This window comes from Mesoplodon bidens (assembly GCF_964165515.1).
Source record: "Mesoplodon bidens genome assembly, chromosome: 13".
Lineage (NCBI taxonomy): Eukaryota > Metazoa > Chordata > Mammalia > Artiodactyla > Ziphiidae > Mesoplodon > Mesoplodon bidens.
The window spans coordinates 20,053,637-20,077,675 of NC_138169.1; the positions used below are offsets into that span (position 1 = coordinate 20,053,637).

At 41.6% G+C, this 24,039-nt stretch overlaps 1 protein-coding gene across 3 annotated transcripts in view; it reads left to right on the top strand.

Annotated features, from left to right (window-relative positions):
- The window catches only part of GRK3 (G protein-coupled receptor kinase 3), a 133,091-nt gene that overhangs the window by 41,664 nt on the left and 67,388 nt on the right, over positions 1-24,039 (top strand). For 2 of the 3 annotated variants that reach the window (XM_081253214.1, XM_081253215.1), the window contains exon 3: positions 13,972-14,045. The exons of the other annotated variant lie outside the window; for it this stretch is intronic. In XM_081253214.1, coding sequence (XP_081109340.1) covers positions 13,972-14,045 — 74 coding nt within the window. The remainder of the gene's footprint in view (positions 1-13,971; positions 14,046-24,039) is intronic. 3 annotated transcript variants of the gene reach the window in all.

Consider the following 24,039-nt stretch of genomic DNA (forward strand, 5'->3'; position numbering starts at 1 on the left):
GCGCGGGCTTCTCATTGTGGTAGCTTCTCTTGTTGCAGAGCATGGGCTGTAGGCACGCGGGCTTCAGTAGTTGTGGTGCGTGGGCTTCAGTAGTTGTGGCTCGCGGGCTCTAGAGCACAGGCTCAGTAGTTGTGGTTCATGGGCTTAGTTGCTCTGCAGCATGTGGGATCTTCCCGGACCAGGGCTCGAACCCGTGTCCCCTGCATTGGCAGGCGGATTCTTAAGCGCTCCACCACCAGGGAAGTCCCCTACAGATCTTATTTAGTCTTCAAAATGACCCCATGCCGAGGTTGGCATCAGCCCCATTTTACAGGTGAGAGGACCTGCACTCAGAGGTGAGTGCCCACATGCTTCTCACCTGCCTGGCATCTTGTAAACAGTGATGGCTGAACTGAAATTGACCTTACAGAGTTGGAGTCTGCCACTCTCCAGAGCTCAGGCCCTCGGTCACTATCTGAGCTGATGATGTAAATAGATGAAACACCTTAAGGGACAGCAGTAGAGTTCAGGTTAACTAGTGCTGAAACTGCCATGTATGAGGTGGTTATTTTCTTCCTGAAATAGCTACTTCTTTCCAGGACAAAGCAGCACGATTAATTTCCCACAAGAAGTGGTTTCGAAAAAGCCCTCACCCTCTCTCCACCTTCTCTTTCCCCTTTATTGCCTCCCACCTTTCTTCCTTTACTCTTTTCTTCTTTTCTTTATGTGTTTTCCCCCGTCTCCATCTGTCAGAATAGCAATAAGAGCAACAGCAAAAAAGAATGAAATAAAACCGACCCCAGTTTAATTCATGAAACCACAGAGTGCTAGGCTTAAATGAAACATTAGATTTTTATCTATCCCAGTCCTTTTGTTTTGCCAATCAGGAAACCAAGGAACATTAGCACAAAGAGTTGGTGAAAACCACCCAGGTTGTTGGCTACCACAGGAGCCAGAGTCTAGGGCGTACTGACCATGGGTGGGGTGTGGGGACCATCTGACTCTGGGGTGTCATGAATATGAGTCAGGTCTAAGCATCTTATCAGGGATAAGTGGGTAATGAAAGCAGGTGACAAGAAAGAGACTGACTGGGTTATTGTTTAAATTAGTTATTTAGGGAATGTTTCTTTGAGGAAGTGATTTGAAGAAGTGATTGGTTTTGAGAAAGAAAGAGCCCCTGTGAGGATCAGGTGGAAGCGCGTTCTCAGCCGAGAAGGAACAGCATTCTTGGAATAGGGAACAGCCTGGTAATCAGCAGGGGCAGGAAAGAACACAGCAGGTTCCAGGATCAGCCAGAGGCCAAGGTAGGCAGAGAGAGAGGCGGGCAGGAATCAGGGTTTTATTTTATATGTAATGGGAAGCTCTGGTAGGTTTTGACCCTGTCCGATTTGTTTTAAGATCATTCCAGCCTCTTTATGGCGAATGAATTATCCAAGTCAAAAGTGGGAGAGAGGAAGCAGGGAGATGAATTTGGAGGCTGCCGCCGTCCAGGAAGTTGGCGATGCTGGCTTACATCAGACAAGGACAGTGGAGATGCAAGAAGGGGGTGGATTGGGATTTATTCTGAAGATAAAGCCTAACAGGTCAGCTAGTGAATGTGGGGAGTGAGGGAAAAAGACGACTCAAGAAGAACTCAAAGGCCATTTAAGGGATAGTATACTTAGTTTCTGTAATTTAGGACAGTGGTCCCCAACCTTTTTGGTACCAGGGACCGGTTCCATGGAGGACAGTTTTTCCATGGACTGGGGCGGGGTGGGAGGGAGATGGTCTTGGGATGGTTCAAGCGTATTACATTTATTGTGCACTCTATTTATTACATTTATTGTGCACTCTATTTCTATTATTATTATATTGCAATATATAATGAAATAATTACACAACTCACTATAATGCAGAATCAGTGGGAGCCCTGAGCTTGTTTTCGCTTGTCGCTCACTGATAGGGTTTTGACGTGAGTCTGCAAGCAGTTGATTTATCATGGTCTCCATGCAGTCAAACCTCTCTGCTGATGATAATCTGTATTTGCAGTCGCTCCCCAGCACTAGCATCACCGCCTCAGCTCCACCTCAGGTCATCAGGCATTAGATTCTCATAAGGAGCTCGCAACCTAGATCCCTTGCACGCGCAGTTCACAGTAGGGTTCGCGCTCCTATGAGAATCTGATGCCACCACTGATCTGACAGGAGGCGGAGCTCAGGTGGTAATGCAGGTGATGGGGAGCGACTGTAAACACAGATGAAGCTTTGCTCACTCGCCCGCCACTGCTCACCTCCTGCTGTGCGGCCCAGTTCCTCACCGGCCATGGACCGGTACTGGTCCGTGGCCTGGGGGTTGGGACCCCTGACTTAGGGGAATGAGTACATTCTATAAAGTATATTTCCTTAACTTATTCAAAACTATGAAAGGAAAGGAACTAGTTAATGCACAGAAAGAGGAAGCAAACGGGGTAATTGAGAATACCGTGTCATCCCGTCCCCTTCCCGCTCTGCACCTGTCCTAAAGCCCCACTGCAGGACACAGTCCTTCTTGTTACTGTCCTTCAGGTCCCCCAGGCTGGCCTCAGTCTTTTTTTTCTCTGTCTTTTTCTTCTAGCGTACACGCCACCGATGAGTCTGACACTCTGTCTCCCTCTGTGGGACACCGCCTTCTGGCCTGTGCTTTTCTCAAAGATCCAGCCATTTGGGAATTCCCTGGTGGTCTAGTGGTTAAGAGACTGTGCTTCCACTGCCGGGGAGAGGTGCGGGTTTGATACCTGGTCAGGGTCCTGAGATCCCACATGCCCTGCGTCACGGCCAAAAAAACCCCCAAAAAACAACAACAACAAAAGATCCAGCCATTCAGGTATTAGCTGAACCATGAACAGTCCATTTTCTGATGTTCCTTATGTGCCATTTATCTGGCACTTCCTGTGGCAAATGTAGGATTTCCAGGTGCCTCTTCCGTGCAGTTTCTCTAACTGGAATCCAAATTCCTTGAGACTAAAGATAACCTCTGATGCTGTTTTCCTCTTTGTGACTAGAAAACATCTAGTTCAGTATCTTATACATCAGAGGAAGTGACTCTTTTTTTTTTTTTTTGTCTTTTTGCTTTAGCGTGAAATCCTTTCAACTGCCATTACTGTAAAACCCTTATTTGTAGCATTTTGTGTAAACAGTAGGAGTATAGCTGTATACTCTGTGATTATTTTCTCAGCGTGAGGAGAGCATTCCAGGAGTGAAGTCATGGCCCACCAATGATACACCCAGTGTCCTGTCCATCACCTCCATCGTGGCCCTCGTGGGCATCTGTGCACTGCTGGCACGAGTGTTAGCATGAGCACCCACAGAAATAGAGGGCCCAGTTGGGCAGCTGTGTTGAGTAGATGGTTCACAGGAGAACAGCTGGGTGCTTGTCCCCATTACACACAAAGGGTGGAAGGGACTTCCCACCGCCACATCCCCACTCCTGGCAGAAGGTATAAGGCCCCGAGCGTACAAAATTACAACACGTAAACGCACTGTCTAACTTTTAAACATACCTATGTCATTTAATTAACAAATTGCTAGAGTCAGCTGGCTACAAGTTAAAACGAATCTGGACTAAATAATCAGAAACCATCCCATTGCTCTAGTAAGAAATCATTTCATAGTCATGAGATTTCACGTCAAGATATGACAAGCCCACTCCAGCCACCAGTCACTGGAGGTGCAACAGCGGCCTGTGGGCCTTCTTGCCCCAGAGGGTTGGCTGTGGCACTGTCACCACCTGGTGTTCCGCCATCAAGGTTCTACTTTTTTGAGCCTCGAAGGCTTTTGCTGACATCTTCCCATTCTGGTAGAAATATTCAGAGCCAGGTGGTAGGCAGACACTGTTAACGCATAGGGGTCAACACTTTGTACCTGTTATGGGTCGGCTTCAGGGATGGGATGAGGATGAAGGGGTCATCTGGGGACAAACGTGGTGGCAGATGAGCATCCTAAGGAAGAGGAAGGAAGAAGGATCCAGCTTTGCCGTGTTGAGAAGAAAGAGGCCCGGCTCTAAAATCCTCCGCCCCGGATTTGAGAGCTGAGTTTAACCTTTCATGAAACAATTGCCCACTTATATTAAAAACTATTCCCCAGCAGGCTCTTTGGCATTCCGAAGCTCTGAGCACACGCGAAGCATTGTGTAACTGAGAAATACCTAGCACTGGGATTCTTTTAGACGGATCCCTCAGCCTGCCGGATGAAGCCTATCTCCCCACGCCCATTCAAGCCTCAGTGGTGGGATAAAGCGTTCCTTCCACCTTTTCCCCATAGGAACATGCTGTGTCCAGATTCAAAGTCTCACTCCTTCCTTATCTCCATGGAAATTTCCTGTCTCTGACCACTTGTTCTTTCTCTTGACTCTGTAGCCCGTTAATCTCTCCACACCTGGCCTGTACTTCACTTCTTCCCGGAACCATCTGTGACTATAGCACGAGCCATACTGATCTTCCCTTAGTAAATTTATCAAATGTTTATTGAGCTGATTAAGAACTGGCCATTTTGCTGAGGATTAGAGAGAAAACCACACATGAGCAGGCCATTTCCCTCCCAGAGCCCCTGATGTAAACAGCTCCTTGGTGACATCGTTAGAGGCGCAGACTTTCTTAACACTGTGCCGCTGTGTATTCCCAAGGCCGGCGTCATGTTTAATGGGGAGATACTAGAAGTATTGCCATTGAACGCCAGGAACAGACAAGGAACAAGAAGTGGACACATTGATCACTCTGACAGGACCACTACCCAAGAGGTGGAGGGCCCGAAGGATTCCTTGAGCAGCAGTGCTGAGTAGCAAACCTCAATACAGAAGGCCCTGGACGTGCACGTGAGCAAAGACCTGTAACCCAGGGTGAAAATGGAACCTAAACATATGAAAAGATTTTCAACTTGATTAAAGATTAGCAAAGTGCAAATTACTCTGAACTATTATTATTTTTCTTAATCTTTCAAATTGTCACAAGATCCAGAAGTTTAATAACACACTTTTGGTATGGCCGTGGGTTTAAAAACAGGAGCTGATGCATTGCCGGTGGGTGTACGAACAGGTACTGCTCGGATGGGGCTAATTTGGCTGGGTCTATTAAAATACCAGAATGTCTGTATAACCTTTGGCTCAGGGGTTTTACTCGGAGGAATGTATCCTACAGATAGGCTTGAACACATGAGAAATGGTGTACGGAGAGGGATATTTGTTGCAGCAATTTTGTAAAAGCAAAATATTTCCTGCAGCCCAAATGTTCACCATTAGGGAACAAGTTACATAACTTCTGACATTCCATCCGCTGGAATAATGCAGTGGTAAGGAGCGGCCAGGTAGCTCTTCGTGACTAGTATAGAAAGATCTCCATGGTCTCGAGTTATGAAAAAAAGGCTGACGGAAACAGTATGGTAGGAAATAAGAGTTCGTCTTTGCACCTGCCTTGTGCTGTGTTACGAGGTAATGCAGCGCCTATGACAGAGACCCACACATGGGAGTGTCTGTCTCATCCGTAGCGGTGCAGGGTTAGCGGGAGGCCCCCCTCCAAGTGCCAAGCTCTTGCCATGTTGTGGCCCTGGTGTCCCTAGGACTGCGAAGTTTCCTGCATCGAGCTGGGTGAAGGAATCACACGGATTTCTTAGCACCTGGCCAAGAAGTAACACACATCACTTCCCCAAAAAGATACAAGGAACCAGTAATAGCCATTACCTTGGGGGTGATGGTGGTGGGTGCGCTACTGGGAAGATGAAGGACATGGATCAGAAGGAAACTTTTCATTTTATACCTTTTTAATTTATTTTTACAACTCTGAGCCATTTTGTCCATTCATAAGATAAAAAGAGATAGTTGCAAGTTAGTGGCCTTGAAAGCACTAAGGACCCAGGGCCGTGGGAGCACAGAAGAGGGATAGCTCCTCCACCTGGCTGGGCTGGGGGTGCTCTTCGAAGTTTACTGCGTTATGTGATGCTCAGTTGAGGTCCTGAAGGTAAAGTGGGTGTTAACCAGGTCAAGTCTGGAGGGAATGAGAAGGGTGGGGGTGGGGAAGCAGGTAGAGAGGTGGTTGGCAAGAAGGGAGCAGGTGCTGAGAAGGGGAGTCTGTTTCAGGTGGAGTGAGGAGCGTGTGTGAAGGCACAGGGGCGTGTTGAGTGCCCCGCGCTTGCGTCCGGCCGTGCTGGGCAGGTGGGCGCTGTAGCTCTGGGGAGGTGTGGGGCCGAGCGGGGCGTGCATTGCAGTGCAGATGTTAGAGGCTGGGTCTAATCCAGCGTTCTGTGCAATGATGAGTTCAAAAGCAAGGGAACAGCATGGTCAGATCTAGGCAGCAGCACACAGGACGAATGGGAGACTGGACGAATGTTGAGGTGGCCGTGCCGTGATCTAGGAAGCAATGCATCTCTCCCTGCAAAGCGAGTATGGCACTTAACTAATGCTACGCAGTTAGGTATTATCTTTTATGTATGTCTATCAGTAGCTCCAATCAGATTGCAATTGCTCTGAGAACCCCTTTATTTACACTTATAGCACCATGACATAAATACTTATTGGTTGGGCTTCCCTGATAGTGCAGTGGTTAAGAATCCGTCTGCTGATGCAGGGGACACGGGTTCGATCCCTGGTCCGGGAAGACCCCACATGCCAAGAAGCAACTAAGCCCGTGCACCACAAGTACTGAGCCTGCACTCTGGAGCCCGTGAGCCACAACTACTGAAGCCCGTGTGCCTACAGCCCGTGCTCTGCAACAAGAGAAGCCACTGCAACGAGAAGCCTGTGCACCGCAACGAGGAGTAGCCCCCGCTCGCCGCAACTAGAGAAAGCCCGCGTGCAGCAACGAAGACCCAATGCAGCCAAAAAAAAAACCAAACAAACAAAAAACTTATTGGTTGATTCCCTTTTGTTTTAAATAAACCTTTAGTGGAATATATGTATAGAAAAGTGCTCAAGTTCAAGTGCATAGCCTCATGAATTATCACCAAGTGAACACACATGCATTAATTGGTTGATTGTTATTCTGTTTCTTCCTTGTTAAAATTATGGTTAGACCCAGTGTGTTTTACACACCCTCCCCACTTTGTCCTGGCCATGTTTAATCTGTGATGTACACACATACCCTAATTTCCATACTGCCAGCTTTAATCATTGTTCTTTGAGACGTCTTTGGGAAATATAAATCAGGTGGATTGTTGGAATAAAACTTCTATTTTAAGTTATTTTAAATCTCACTTTATTTTGTCACTTTGTTTGTTTACTATTAGATGTACATTAAACTGTTACAAATGAAAAAAATTGACCCTAGTCTGGAAAGCGTATTGGCATGATGCATAGCCAGAAATTTTTTTCTTTTCCATCATTTCATAATGTTGGTAAAGGCTGAAAGTAATCCAACTATTGCAAGCGTTTAGATATACTTTTCTTGCCACTGAATTTTCACATTTTCCTCCCAGTCCCAATTTTCTTTGTTCCCTTTTGAAGTAAGAGCCAATTGCTTGGAACCTTCTATGAATTTTTCTTTGGCCACGTTCATTACCATTTGTGCTTTTGTCTACTAGACTGTTAATATTCAGGGCCCCAAATCTCTCCGTTATCTAAATGAGTGATCTCATTAATTAATCTAAGAATATTTTGTTGAGCACGTATGTGCTGAATTTAAATTGGAGGTGGGGTAGATAATTTGGATATTTAGAAGACCTATTTACGATATTCCTCAACTACATTTTGTTACTAATTTTCTTCTGTAAAGTTTTAAGGCAGGAAGTGAAAGTTCTAGTTTGATAAGCAGAGTCAAATAAAAAAATATATTTAAGGTTTGCATGAAGTAGACAAAAATAAATAACTAAATATTCATTTTGATTTATATTTATTTATTCCTCTTGGGACTTGGAAGAAATGAAAGGGAGAATTATTCAGTGGGAATTTAAGTTAGTATTATTCATCTTAGGAGGGGCATGGTGCCCTGTGGGAGTTTTCCATTTTTACATCTGTATGCTTTTTTTCTGTATTTTTGAGTTTGCTTTTCTAGTTATCATTTACGATTTCCTTTATTTTCACTTGTAAAGACTATTGTGTATCCTGAATGTGTCAGAGTAGTTGTTTCCAGCCTCTGCATTACCCAGAACCTTTGTAATTACTTATTTAAGTCCCATGCCTCTGTGTGTGAATGATTTTATCTTCCATACAAACTTGTGCTTTATGAAAAACATCCTGTAGAGACTGACAACCATGTAAGTGATCAGGCATTAGCTTCTGGAAATCTTAGATCCCAATTTGTGATCGACTTAAAGCCTCTATTCAGGAACATCTTTTGAGCCTTGTCCCTGGCTTAGTTGTATGTACCCAGTCTTATTTTTCTTTCTTCTTTAGCACCAGTTTTTTTTTTTTTTTTTTGGTGGGGTGGCAGGAAGAGTCAGGTTTATTGAGGTATAATTTAAGTAAAACTCACCATCTACAATGTACAGTTCTGTGAGTTTTGACAAATTCATGAAGTTGTATAATGACTACCAAAGTCAAGATACAGAGTAATTCATCACTTCCACAAATGTTCTAGTGCCCTTTATGGTTGACCGCCACACCCCACCCCAACCCCCGGCAACCACTGATCTAGTTGTTCCTGTGGTTCCTCCTTTTCCAGAATGACACATAAGTGGACTCATTGAGCATGTAGCCTTTGGGTCTGGTTTCTTTCACTTAGCACAGTGCATTGGAGATTCACTTATAGTGGATGTATCAGTGGTTCATGCCTTTGTCTTGCTGAGTAGTGTTCCATTGTGTGGATACATCACAGTTTACCTAGTCATCAATTGAAGAACATTTGGGTTATACCCAGTTTTTTGATATTATATATGAAGCTACTACAAATATCTGTGTTCAGATTTTTGTGTGAACATCAAGTTTCATTCCTATTGGGTAAATACGTAGGAGTGTGATTATTTGGGTTGAATGGCAAATGGATATTTTAACTTTAAAGAAATGTTTTCCAATGAGTCTGCATTCCTACTAGCAGTCTATGAGAGTTCCAGTTGCTCCACATCCTCTCCTCGTCAGCAATGGCATTGTCTCTCTCTCTCTCTCTTTTTTGGCTATTCTAAAAAGTATATAGTGATATCTCACTGTGTTTTTAATTTGCATTTTCCTATTGATTAACAATGTTGGACATCATTTCATGTGCTTATTTTACATTTATATATCATCTTTGGTGAAAGTATTCAAATCTTCTGCTCAATTTTTAAAAATACTGGATTGTTTATATTCTCATCATTGAGTTTGAGAATTCTTTGTGTACTTTGTATACAGGTTCTCTATCAGATATGTATATTGCAAATATTTTCTCCAAATCTGTGGCCTGTCTTTACTTTCTCTTTGTAAGTAGTAAGTAATTTATGGGAAATTACTTTTGAGACTGTGTAAATATTTTGTTCCTTATCAAACTTCTGCCCCCTGGTTTTGGCACCTATTGATTTTTTTTTTTTGTGGTACGCAGGCCTCTCACTGTTGTGGCCTCTCTCCCGTTGTGGAGCACAGGCTCTGGACGCACAGGCTCAGCGGCCATGGCTCACGGGCCCAGCCGCTCCGCGGCATGTGGGATCTTCCCGGACCGGGGCACGAACCCGTGTCCCCTGCATCGGCAGGCGGACTCCCAACCACTGTGCCACCAGGGAAGCCCCACCTATTGATTTTCTAACTCCATCATTCCTTCTATAGTTTTTGGTTGGTATTTGATGCTAAGGAAGAGCTTCCCCTTCTTCCCTTTATTCTTCTCCTCCCTTCTTCCTTCTTTCCCCTTCCCTCCATTGTGGAGTCACAGCCCATCAGTCATCCCAGCCAGCACAGTAATTCCTCTCTTTGCCTGTTGATTCAGAGGCACAAGGAGTCCAAAGCATTATATATGCTTCTCAGCGAATGAAGCTTCTGGTTGCCAAAATTTGATATTGTCAGTCTTCTGAACTCTGCCCTTCTAGTGGTTATGAAGTGGTATCTCAAAGTGATTTAATTTATATTTGCATGATGACCAACAGTATTGAGCCCTTTTAGTGTGCTTATTGGCTAGTCATATTTCTTCCTTTGTGAAGTGTTCACATTTTTTGCCCATTCTTTTATTGGGTTGTTTCCTTTTAAAAATTGATTCGTAAGAGGTTTTTTTTTTTCTTTTAATGTATACATAAATGGGATATAGGCCTTTTTCAGATTTGTTTCTTACTTTTTTTCTTTTCCCATTTGGATATAAGTTTTTTCTAGCACCATTTGTTGAAAAGACTTCCTTTTCCTAATAAATTGCTTTGCTATCTTTGTAGAAAATAAGTTGAGCACATATAAGTGTATTTCTGGATCCTCTATTCTGTTTCATGGATTTAGTCTTATGCCAGTACCACACTGTGTTGATTACCATGGCTGTATAATGAGTCTTGAAATTAAGCAGTGTAAGTCCTTGAACCTTTTGCTTCTTTCTCAAGATGTTTTGGGTATTCCAGGTTTTTCGCATTTCCATATACATTTTAGAATCAGCTTGTCAGTTTCTTTAAAAAGCCGATGGGGATTATTATTAGGATTGCATTGACTCCATAGATCAATTTGGGGAGAATTAACATCTGCAATACTGAGTCTTCCAATCCATGAACTGACTATATCTTTCCATTTATTTAGATCTTCTTTAACATCTTTCAGTCATATTATATAGTTTTCCACTTAGTGGCCTTGTATATCTCTTATTTATTTATTCTTAAGTATTGGTTCTTTTTTGATGTTATTGCAAATGGACTTGTTTCAAAATTCCATCTTAAAACTGTGTGATGTGAGTGTATCTAATGTCATTGATTCTTTTAGCTAATGACCTTGTATTTTATGGTCATTTATGGATCTTCCTAAATTCACTTATACATTCTAGTAGTTATTTTGTAGATAGGATTTGTTATATAGTTAATCACGTTGTCTAGGAATAAAATTAGTTTTGACTCTTCCTTTTCAATTTTAGTAAGTTTTATTTCCTTTTCTTATTGCACTGGCTAAGACCTCACAATATTGAATAGAAGGTGTGAGATTAGGCATTCTGGCCTTTTCTAGTCTGAAATGCTTTGTACTTTGTTTATCCCACAGCTCAGAGAGGTCTTACTGACATTCTGTTTTATAATTGATCTCAGCATCATATTTAATTCCTTTATATCGTTTCCCATAAATTACAGTTATTTCATTTGTTTACTACTTTGTTGTCTGCCCCTTACACAAACCCATAAGTCTCTTATAGGAAAACCTCTGTCTTCACCAACATATAGCACGGTGACTCTTAGTAGACACTCAGTAAATGCTTTGTCAAATTAGTAGATTTTGGTAGGAACTTCTAGCAGTTATGCAGTCTCTCCTCCGTCCCGGTGTTTGAATCTCCTTGGTAAAACCTAGGACAGGTATTATTTCTTACAAGATTTTTTTCATATTTTTCTTTCCCTCTTTTAAATTTTTTAGGTGGTTATATTTCAATTTCCCATAGAAACCACGTATATTTAATGCTTTCAAAAGTTCTTAGTTGATCTTTTATAAAAGATAACACAATACTTTCTACTAATTTTTGTAAAATATTTTAGTGGCAAATTGGGATAGTTTGCCTTTCCTGGATGTTACATACACTCGGAAGTTAATCAGTATTCAGGCAGTTTGCAGTGGTTCAAATATAGAAACAAGGGTAAACACATTCCACAGTTACCTAGTAAGCAGGTGTTGGGTCACTACTTTTTATTCTTTGAAATCTGGAGAAATCGCACGGATGAAGTGAACCAGTTAGGCAAATTATTTCCTTATTTTTGCCCTTTAGCTTTTGTTCTAATCTGAGTAATGCTTTTTTTTTTTTTTTTAAATGTAATTTAAGTCTAATGAAGGTAAATTGCATTCGGCCTGGAACACAATGATCTAGGATGTATCCAAAAGGCAAAATATCTTTCTTCTGGCTGCTCCATTTTAACAGCTGCTGTGATAGAAAGTAATGCTTCAGTTTATGTACAGACACAAGGAAAATACTGTTTTTTTCCCCCTATATGGTGTTCCAAATAATTCTTTGGCTTATCTTACACATTGATGATGGAAATTGCATTAAAGAAGTAGGTAAAATTGCATTAAAGAAGTAGGTAAAATTGCATTAAAGAAGTAGGTAAACATCCAAAGAAGTTGGATGTTTATTCATTCAACTCCCTTTCTTCATCCTCCTCCTTCCTCCTTTCCCCTCCCTTCCAGTTTACAAGTGGAGATTTCAACAGTCCTCCACCGATAATGGAGAGAATAAATAGACATTCAGTAAGATTTAGAGCACCCGGACAACCCTATCAACCAACTTGGCCTAATTGCCTTTCTACTTTATTTAATGAAACACTCCACCCTATATACTGTTTTTCTTTTTTTTTTTTTCAAGTACCCTTGAAACATTCACCTAGAGGGACCAAGTTTGGGGCCAAAACCAAGTTTCAGTACATTTAAAAGCATTGGAAGTCCTACTGAATGTGTTCTCTGACCACAACAGAATTAAACAGAAATCAATATCCCAAAAATACCTGAAAAAAATCCCCCAAATATCTGGAAATTAAACTACACATTCCTGAATGACTCATAAGCCAAAGAAGAAATGACAAGGGAAATTGGAAATTACTTTGAAATGGATGAGAACAAAAAGTCAACCTCTCTCTTATGTAAAATAAAAATATTAACATGCAAATCGGTAGAGATTCACATCTTCAGTTCTTCCTACTCATCTGCTTCCTGAATTCCCTACTCCCTCCATATGTTGGCCTTGCTGCAGTTCCTTGACAATATGAGCACGGCCGTGCTACTGCTGGAGCTGTGCACCCAGCCCCTGTTAGTCTGGTCTTGCCAATTTAACCAAGTAGTCCAAATATCTTTCTTCTAGTTCCACTGAACAAACATTTACCGTTTTCAAAGGTCATGTTCCTGGAAGCATGGAGGGGAATTTATGGGGCAACAACAGACAAGCTCAAGTTATATAACCCTTACGTTAACTTGAATGAAAATCTTGTCAAAGCTGCTTCCTTCCTGTCCTACCTGGGGAGTTCTGATCTACCTTTGCCCAACATTTTAGACTTTTTGTGAATCTTTCTTCACTTTTTTTTCCCTGTGACTTCTGTCTCTCCTAACAATCCTTTAATTGTTTGGACCTTCTCATTGCTCTTTGACTTTTCATAATCTTCCAGTATCTCTGCCCTCAGTCTGGTGTCAGCTTGTCCTCTCCAGCTTCATTCATTCACTGAGGCTTGACTAGGTGCAAGGCATTGAGCTGGCCACTGGGTTTGGTACTGGGGTGGGAGACTTGTAAATCAGATAATTAACCTGGGTGAGCACTTTGGCAGAGGCATGTTGGAAGGGCCATGCAAACAAACATTCTTTCAACACATATTTATTGGCCTCCCACTGTGTAGCAGGCACTGTGCAATGGGGGTGGTATCCCGGCAGAAGGTACTGATTGCTTGAAGATGAGGCGTGGAGTTGTGAAGCAGAAAAGCACCATCTGGGAATGGGTGATGTGCTCTGGCACGAGGTATTTGGTAGGGACTTGGAGGGACTTGAGCTGATAAGTGGTGAGAGAAAAGGCTAGAAAGGTTAGGAAAGTTTTTTTTTTTTTCTTAAGGGAGTTTTAAGTCTGTTTCTGTGGGCGTAGCATTTATTAGCTCCATGGTGACTCTTACCAACTTCTGTATTACCTGTATCTCTGATTTCTTTGGTTAATCTTCCACTTGTTCTGGTGACCAGTAGCACTAAGTGGTGGTAACCACTAGCACTGTTAACTGCATTTTTTAAAAGTGGGAGGGGGGCTGCCAAGAGAGAAGGAACCTCAAAGCAAGGAACCAGGTGTGTGATTCTCTTACTTTACCTGGATTATTTCCTTTTAGGCATTAAGTAGCCTCTTGAAACCCCCTTTTTTATTTTAAGGGTAGGGGAGGAAGAGGTCGAAACAAATGAATTTGAAAACACCTTGTGGGATAAAATTTACATTCATCGCCCACCCTGAAATTTTTTATTCTTTTTCTTTAGGTTTCTTGCTATTTAAAGATTTTTGTTTGAATGAAATTAATGAAGCTGTACCTCAGGTGAAGTTTTATGAAGAGGTAAGAAGTGACTGTTTTATCAATGCTTTTATTTCAAAAGCATATTTAAACTGTACTTTGGGAAATATTAAGACTATTAGATATCTTAGAAATTCGTCAAAAGTAATTAGTACTACAAGATATAGTTTATTAGAGATGCTGACAACAACTATAAAAATCATATTTTTAAAGCTCTATAGTGTTCTGGAATCAGTGAGGAATAGTTGGACTAAAATTCCAGAGTAGGAAGAATCATTCAGAGGTGCACTGAGCATTACCAGCCATTTTATTTTCTGCAGAAGCTTGCTGATTCTGGACACAGAAGGCGAGGCAAGGGGCTGCTACTGGGTGAAAGAGAAACTAGCAAAGGTTTATGGTCACACATTACTAGAGTGACAAATTGGAGACTTGGTGGGAAAGAGTGGCCTTAAACACACAACTGGTTTTCCCAGCAAGACATTGGGAGGGGATCTGAAGAGGCAGGCCAAGAGCTTCTGGAAGACACATTGAAACCTCCCACAGCCTTGTGGTATTAAACGGTGTTGAAATGTACACCTGTTGTGGCAGGAATCCGAAAACAGAACAGGCAAGAGATGAAAACCCCACTGAAGAGCCGTAACCACTTATATCACCTGGGGTGACAGCTGGTCCAGGTGTGGTGGGTAGATGAGAATCCAGCTTTGGCCCCTGGCAGGAGGCTGCTTCTGGGAGACAGAAAAACCAGAAGAGGTTTCTGGATCTGGAGTAAAAAACAGATGAAGCTGGGAATTCCTTCGTGGTCCAGTGGTTAGGACGCTGCACTCTCACTGCCAAGGGCCTGGGTTCAGTCCCCGGTCAGGGAACTAGGATCCCATAGCTGTGCGGTGCAGACAAACCCTCACCCCCCCACCCCCCAAAAAACAATAAAAAATTATAACATCAAACATATTTTAAAAAAAAGATGAAACTGGAGGAGCCCCCAAAACATGATGAGTCCCCTGCTCAAGACACATGCCAAGTTTTGAAGCTTGAGTGGGCCGGGGGCCAAAGACCTATCCTGAAGACTTCTTAAGGGCAGAACTGAATCCAGTGCTGAGGAGACAGAGGTCTCATTGAACTCCATGGAGAGCCAGGCCTTAGGAACAGGGACCAACCAGAGGCAGACTGAGTCCTATACAAATGGCAGACCAGACCAGCCCAGCCCAATCCCCTGTTGGGTGATGAACTCCCTCCCAACCTGTGCAGCAGAGAATAAGGGGAGCCCTCTGTCTCTTTTGCAGGTAGAAAATAACAATATATAGAGACTCTCCAATCTTCACCATACAGTAAAAAATGATTTTCCACCTAAGAAGCAAGATCACATGACTTATAAACAAGGCAATAGAAGCAGACCCATAGATGAATCAGATATTGGAGTTAGTTGACAAGTACCTAAAAATAACTGTAAATAATATGTTCCAGACAATAGAGGAAAAGATGCACAAAATAATTAGATGGAGGAATAGAGAGTTTCAGCATAATTTGAAGGTATTGTGGAAAACCAAACAGATATTCTAGAACATAAAGTATTTGAAATTAGAACCTAGTGGTTAGAACCAATAGCAGATTGTCACAATGCGAGACAGGGTTAATGAATAGGGAAGCAGGTCAGTAGGTCATCTCAAACTGAAATACAGGGAAAAAAGAATATAAAAAAGAAATAAGGGAATTAGAGACACGTGAGGCATACCTAAAAGGTCTAACACATGTAAAGTTGGACTCCCAGAAAGGAAGAGAGAGAATGGGACAGAAGCAGTATTTGAAGATATAATACTAAGAATATTACAAAATGATGAAAGTCAGCAGCTTACAGATTCAAAAAACTTAGAACACCCCAAGCAGGATGAGTACAGAGGAAACGTATCTTTGCACGTCAATATAAGACTGTGGAAACCTGTGACAGAGAGAAAATTTTTAAAGCAACCAGAGATTAGAAAAAGACACCTCATTTTTAAAGGGGCAGTAATATGAACAAAATGTCTGTGACATATTAAAATAAATGATTAAGAAAAAAGAAAGACAGACAATGAAATGGCCATATTTAAAGTAATGAGAGAAAAAAGCTGCCAACCTAGAATTCTTTCCTCAGCCAAAACTTCCTTCAAAAATGAAGGTGAAATAAAGATATTTTCAGACAAAAACCAAGAGAATTTGTCAGTAGTGAAACTCCATTACTATAAATACTAAAGGGAGCTACTGTAAGCAGAAGGGAAATTACCCCAGATGGGAATGCAGGAAGGAATGAAAGACATCATAAAGAGTAAATATGTATGTGAAATATATGAATGTTGACCATACAAAACTAGAATATGTTTTTAGAGTTTAAAGTGTGTATAAAACTAAAATGTGGGCTTCCCTGGTGGCGCAGTGGTTGAGAGTCTGCCTGCCGATGCAGGGGACATGGGTTCGTGCCCCGGTCCGGGAAGATCCCACATGCCGCGGAGCGGCTGGGTCCGTGAGCCATGGCCGTTGAGCCTGCGCGTCTGGAGCCTGTGCTCCGCAACGGGAGAGGCCACAACAGTGAGAGGCCCACATACTGCAAAAAACAAACAAACAAACAAACAAACTGAAAATGTATGAGAGTAGCACAAAAGGCAGGAGAGGGGTTAATAAAGTTAAAATATTTTAAGATTCTAGGATTATTAGGGATAGTAAAAATAATAATTTGCATTGATTTGTAAAGGATGCATATTGTAATCTCTAAGGTAACTTTTAAAAGAATAAAATGTGTATGTTAAAAGAGAGGAGATATGGAATGAAACAACATTGTATTAATCCAAAAAGAAAAAAAGAATAAAAGGTGGACATAAAGTAGGAGGTCAAATTGAAAATAAAGAGTAAGGTAGTAACTATAAATTCATCTATATAAATATTGATGATTACATTTAATATAAATGGACTAAATACTCCCAGTAAAAGACTAAGTTTGTCAGACTGGATAAATAACCAAAACCATGTTATATACTGCTTACAAGTGAGATGCTTTATTTATGTATTTTAAGATATTTTATTTTTTGATTAACCTATAGTTGCTGTACAATATTATATAAGTTACAGGTGTACAGTATAGTGATTCAATTTTTTTTTTTTTGCTTTATAACAAATTTAATCAGTTATACATATACATATGTTTCCATATCCCCTCCCTTTTGCGTCTCCCTCCCACCCTCCCCATCCCACCCCTCCAGGCGGTCACAAAGCACCGAGCTGATCTCCCTGTGCTATGCGGCTGCTTCCCACTAGCTATCTACCTTACGTTTGGTAGTGTATATATGTCCATGCCGCTCTTTCACTTTGTCACAGCTTACCCTTCCCCCTCCCCGTATCCTCAAGTCCATTCTCTAGTAGGTCTGTGTCTTTATTCCTGTCTTACCCCTATGTCCTTCATGACATTTTTTTTCTTAAATTCCATATATATGTGTTAGCATACAGTATTTGTCTTTCTCTTTCTGACTTACTTCACTCTGTATGGCAGACTCTAGGTCTATCCACCTCATTACAAATAGCTCAATTTCATTTCTTTTTATGGCTGAGTAATATTCCATTGTATATATGTGCCACATCTTCTTTATCCATTCATCCGATGATGGACACTTAGGTTGTTTCCATCTCCGGGCTATTGTAAATAGGGCTGCTATGAACATTTTGGTACATGTCTCTTTTTGAATTATGGTTTTCTCAGGGTATATGCCCAGTAGTGGGATTGCTGGGTCACATGGCAGTTCTATTTGTAGTTTTTTAAGGAACCTCCATACCGTTCTCCATAGCGGCTGTACCAATTCACATTCCCACCAGCAGTGCAAGAGTGTTCCCTTTTTTCCGCACCCTCTCCAGCATTTATTGTTTCTAGATTTTTTGATGAGGGCCATTCTGACTGGTGTGAGATGATATCTCATTGTACTTTTGATTTGCATTTCTCTAATGAGTAAAGATGTTGAGCATCCTTTCATGTGTTTGTTGGCAGTCTGTATATCTTCTGTGGAGAAATGTCTATTTAGGTCTTCTGCCCATTTTTGGATTGGGTTGTTTGTTTTTTTGTTATTGAGCTGCATGAGCTGCTTATAAATTTTGGAGATTAATCCTTTGTCAGTTGCTTCATTTGCAAATATTTTCTCCCATTCTGAGAGTTGTCTTTTGGTCTTCTTTATGGTTTCCTTTGCTGTGCAAAAGCTTTTAAGTTTCATTAGGTCCCATGTGTTTATTTTTGTCTTTATTTCCATTTCTCTAGGAGGTGGGTCAAAAAGGATCTTGCTGTGATTTATGTCATAGAGTGTTCTGCCTGTGTTTTCCTCTAAGAGTTTGATAGTGTCTGGTCTTACATTTAGGTCTTTAATCCATTTTGAGCTTATTTTTGTGTATGGTGTTAGGGAGTGATCTAATCTCATACTTTTACATGTCCCTATCCAGTTTTCCCAGCACCACTTATTGAAGAGACTGTCCTTTCTCCACTGTACATTCCTGCCTCCTTTATCAAAGATAAGGTGACCATATGTCCGTGGGTTTAACTCTGGGCTTTCTATCCTGTTCCATTGATCTATATTTCTGTTTTTGTGCCAGTACCATACTGTCTTGATTACTGTACCTTTGTAGTATAGTCCGAAGTCAGGGAGCCTGATTCCTCCAGCTCCATTTTTCGTTCTCAGGATTGCTTCGGCTATTCGGGGTCTTTTGTGTTTCCATACAAATTGTGAAATTTTTTGTTCTAGTTCTGTGAAAAATGCCAGTGGTAGTTTGATAGGGATTGCATTGAATCTGTAGATTGCTTTGGGTAGTAGAGTCATTTTCACAATGTTGATTCTTCCCATCCAAGAACATGGTACATCTCTCCATCTATTTGTATCATCTTTAATTTCTTTCATCAGTGTCTTATAATTTTCTGCATACAGGTCTTTTGTCTCCTTAGGTAGGTTTATTCCTAGATATTTTATTCTTTTTGTTGCAGTGGTAAATGGGAGTGTTTCCTTGATTTCACTTTCAGATTTTTCATCATTAGTGTATAGGAATGCCAGAGATTTCTGTGCATTAATTTTGTATCCTGCAACTTTACCAAATTCATTGATTAACTCTAGTAGTTTTCTGGTAGCATCTTTAGGATTCTCTATGTATAGTATCATGTCATCTGCAAACAGTGACAGCTTTACTTCTTCTTTTCCAATTTGGATTCCTTTTATTTCCTTTTCTTCTCTGATTGCTGTGGCTAAAACTTCCAAAACTATGTTGAATAAGAGTGGTGATAGTGGGCAACCTTGTCTTGTTCCTGATCTTAGTGGAAATGGTTTCAGTTTTTCACCATTGAGGCCAATGCTGGCTGTGGGTTTGTCATATATGGCCTTTATTATGTTGAGGAAAGTTCCCTCTATGCCTACTTTCTGCAGGGTTTTTATCATAAATTGGTGTTGAATTTTGTCGCAAGCTTTCTCTGCATCTATTGAGATGATCATATGGTTTCTCTCCTTCAATTTGTTAATATGGTGTATCACGTTGATTGATTTGCGTATATTGAAGAATCCTTGCATTCCTGGAATAAACCCCACTTGATCATGGTGTATGATCCTTTTAATGTGCTGTTGGATTCTGTTTGCTAGTATTTTGTTGAGGATTTTTGCATCTATGTTCATCAGTGATATTGGCCTGTAGTTTTCTTTCTTTGTGACATCCTTGTCTGGTTTTGGTATCAAGGTGATGGTGGCCTCGTAGAATGAGTTTGGGAGTGTTCCTCCCTCTGCTATATTTTGGAAGAGTTTCAGAAGGATAGGTGTTAGCTCTTCTCTAAATGCTTGATAGAATTCGCCTGTGAAGCCATCTGGTCCTGGGCTTTTGTTTGTTGGAAGATTTTTTATCACAGTTTCAATTTCAGTGCTTGTGATTGGTCTGTTCATATTTTCTATTTCTTCCTGATTCAGTCTTGGCAGGTTGTGCATTTCTAAGAATTTGTCCATTTCTTCCAGGTTGTCCATTTTATTGGCATAGAGTTGCTTATAGTAATCTCTCATGATCTTTTGTATTTCTGCAGTGTCAGTTGTTACTTCTCCTTTTTCATTTCTAATTCTATTGATTTGAGTCTTCTCCCTTTTTTTCTTGATGAGTCTGGCTAATGGTTTATCAATTTTGTTTATCTTCTCAAAGAACCAGCTTTTAGTTTTATTGATCTTTGCTATCATTTCCTTCATTTCTTTTTCATTTATTTCTGATCTAATTTTTATGATTTCTTTCCTTCTGCTAACTTTGGGATGTTTTTGTTCTTCTTTCTCTAATTGCTTTAGGTGCAAGGTTAGGTTGTTTATTCGAGATGTTTCCTGTTTCTTAAGGTGGGATTGTATTGCTATAAACTTCCCTCTTAGAACTGCTTTTGCTGCATCCCATAGGTTTTGGGTCGTCGTGTCTCCATTGTCATTTGTTTCTAGGTATTTTTTAATTTCCTCTTTGATTTCTTCAGTGATCACTTCATTATTAAGTAGTGTATTGTTTAGCCTCCATGTGTTTGTATTTTTACAGCTCTTTTCCTGTAATTGATATCTAGTCTCATAGCATTGTGGTCAGAAAAGATACTTGATACAATTTCAATTTTCTTAAATTTACCAAGGCTTGATTTGTGACCCAAGATATGATCTATCCTGGAGAATGTTCCATGAGCACTTGAGAAAAATGTGTATTCTGTTGTTTTTGGATGGAATGTCCTATAAATATCAGTTAAGTCCATCTTGTTTAATGTATCATTTAAAGCTTGTGTTTCCTTATTTATTTTCATTTTGGATGATCTGTCCATTGGTGAAAGTGGGGTGTTAAAGTCCCCTACTATGAGTGTGTTACTGTCGATTTCTCCTTTTATGGCTGTTAGTATTTGCCTTATGTATTGAGGTACTCCTATGTTTGGTGCATAAATATTTACAATTGTTATATCTTCTTCTTGGATCGATCCCTTGATCATTATGTAGTGTCCTTCTTTGTCTCTTCTAGTAGTCTTTATTTTAAAGTCTATTTTGTCTGATATGAGAATTGCTACTCCAGCTTTCTTTTGGTTTCCATTTGCATGGAATATCTTTTTCCATCCCCTTACTTTCAGTCTGTATGTGTCTCTAGGTCTGAAGTGGGTCTCTTGTAGACAGCATATATATGGGTCTTGTTTTTGTATCCATTCAGCCAATCTGTATCTTTTGGTGGGAGCATTTAGTCCATTTACATTTAAGGTAATTATCGATATGTATGTTCCTATTCCCATTTTCTTAATTGTTTTGGGTTCGTTATTGTAGGTCTTTTACTTCTGTTGTGTTTCTTGCCTAGAGAAGTTCCTTTAGCATTTGTTGTAAAGCTGGTTTGGTGGTGCTGAACTCTCTCAGCTTTTGCTTGTCTGTAAACGTTTTAATTTCTCCATCAAATCTGAATGAGATCCTTGCTGGGTAGAGTAATCTTGGTTGCAGGTTTTTCTCCTTCATCACTTTAATTATGTCCTGCCACTCCCTTCTGGCTTGTAGAGTTTCTGCTGAGAGATCAGCTGTTATCCTGATGGGGATTCCCTTGTGTGTTATTTGTTGTTTTTGCCTTGCTGCTTTTAATATGATTTCTTTGTGTTTAATTTTTGACAGTTTGATTAATATGTGTCTTGGCGTATTTCTCCTTGGATTTATTCTGTATGGGACTCTCTGTGCCTCCTGGACTTGATTAACTATTTCCTTTCCCATATTAGGGAAGTTTTCAACTATAATCTATTCAAATATTTTCTCAGTCCCTTTCTTTTTCTCTTCTTCTTCTGGAACCCCTATAATTCGAATGTTGGTGCGTTTAATGTTGTCCCAGAGGTCTCTGAGACTGTCCTCTGTTCTTTTCATTCTTTTTTCTTTATTTTGCTCTGTAGCAGTTATTTCCACTATTTTATCTTCCACCTCACTTCTCCGTTCTTCTGCCTCAGTTATTCTGCTATTGATCCCATCTAGAGTATTTTTTATTTCATTTATTGTGTTTTTAATCGATGCTTGATTCATCTTTAGTTCTTCTAGGTCCTTGTTAACTGTTTCTTGCATTTTGTCTATTCTATTTCCAAGATTTTGGATCTGGGAAATAGAATCTTGGATCATCTTTACCATCATTATTCTGAATTCTTTTTCAGGTAGACTGCCTATTACCTCTTCATTTGTTAGATCTGGTGGGTTTTTATCTTGCTCCTTCTCCTGCTGTGTGTTTTTCTGTCTTCTCATTTTGCTTATGTTACTGTGTTTGGGGTCTCCTTTTTGCAGGCTGCAGGCTCGTAGTTCCCGTTGTTTTTGGTGTCTGTCCCCAGTGGCTAAGGTTGGTTTAGTGGGTTGTGTAGGCTTCCTGGTGGAGGGGACTAGTGCCTGTGTTCTGGTGGATGAGGCTGGATCTTGTCTTTCTGGTGGGCAGGTCCACGTCTGGTGGTGTGTTTTGGGGTGTCTGCGGACTTTTTATGATTTTAGGCCACCTCTCTGCTAATGGGTGGCGTTGTGTTCCTGTCTTGCTAGTTGTTTGGCTTAGGGTGTCCAGCACTGTAGCTTGCTGGTCGTTGAGTGAAGCTGGGTGCTGGTGTTGAGATGGAGATCTCTGGAAGATTTTTGCCGTTTGATATTATGTGGAGCTGGGAGGTCTCTTGTGGACCAGTGTCCTGAAGTTGGCTCTCCCACCTCAGAGGCACAGCACTGACTCCGGGCTCCTCAATTTGGGATGATGTGTTGTCTATTCCTGTATTCCACAGATGCAGGGTACATCAAGTTGATTGTGGAGCTTTAATCCGCTGCTTCTGAGGCTGCTGGGAGAGGTTTCCCTTTCTCTTCTTTGTTCTCACAGCTCCTGGGTCTCAGCTTTGGATTTGGCCCCGCCTCTGCGTGTAGGTCGCCGGAGGGCGTCTGTTCTTCGCTCAGACAGGACAGGGTTAAAGGAGCAGCCTCTTCGGGGACTCTGGCTCACTCAGGCCGGGCGGGAGGGAGGGGCACGGAGTGCGGGGCGAGCCTGCAGCGGCAGAGGTCGGCGTGACGTTGCACCAGCCCGAGGCGCACCGTGCGTTCTCCCAGGGAAGCCGCCCCTGGATCCCGGGAACCCGGCAGTGGCGGGCTGCACAGGCTCCCGGAAGGGCGGTGTGGGCAGTGACCTGCGCTCGCACACAGGCTTCTTGGCGGCGGCAGCAGCAGCCCCAGCGTCCCACGCCCGTCTCTGGGCTCCGCGCTTTCAGTCGCGACTCGCGCCCGTCTGTGGAGCCCCTTTAAGCAGCGCTCTTAATCCCCTCTACTCGCGCACCAGGAAACCAAGAGGGAAGAAAAAGTCTCTTGCCTCTTCGGCAGCTCCAGAGTTTTCCCGGACTCCCTCCTGGCTAGCTGTGGCACATTAGCCCCCTTCAGGCTGAGTTCTCGCCGCCAGCCCCAGTCCTCTCCCTGCGCTCTGACCGAAGCCCGAGCCTCAGCTTCCAGCGCTGCGCGCCCCGGCGGGCGAGCAGACAAGCCTCTCGGGCTGGTGAGTGCCGCTCAGCACCGATCCTCTGTGTGGGGATCTCTCCGCTTTGCCCTACCCAGGTATGTGGGGAGTTTCTTGCCTTTTGGGAGGTCTGGGGTCTTCTGCCAGCGTTCAGTAGGTGTTCTGTAGGAGTTGTTCCACGTGTAGCTGTATTTCTCGTGATTCAATTTTTAAAGAAATGGTATACTTTAAACAGAGGGATGGAAGAGGATATATAATACACACTAACCGAAGCAAAGCTGGTATAGCTATACTAATATCAGACAAAGTACATGGCAATGCTACTTTGAGATAAAGAGAGATTATTTCATAATGACTGAGGAGTCAGCATCTGTATCTTACAACTAACAGAACTTTAAAATATTTAAAGCAAAGATTGGCAGGAAGATCCAAAAGAAAATAATTCTACAACCCCAGTGGGACACCCACATACTTCAAGAACTTGTAGAACAAACAGGCAAAAAATTAGTAAGGATATAGAAGATCTTAATAAAGTGATGAATAAACTTGCCCTAACTGACCCAGAAAAACAGAGTTTTGC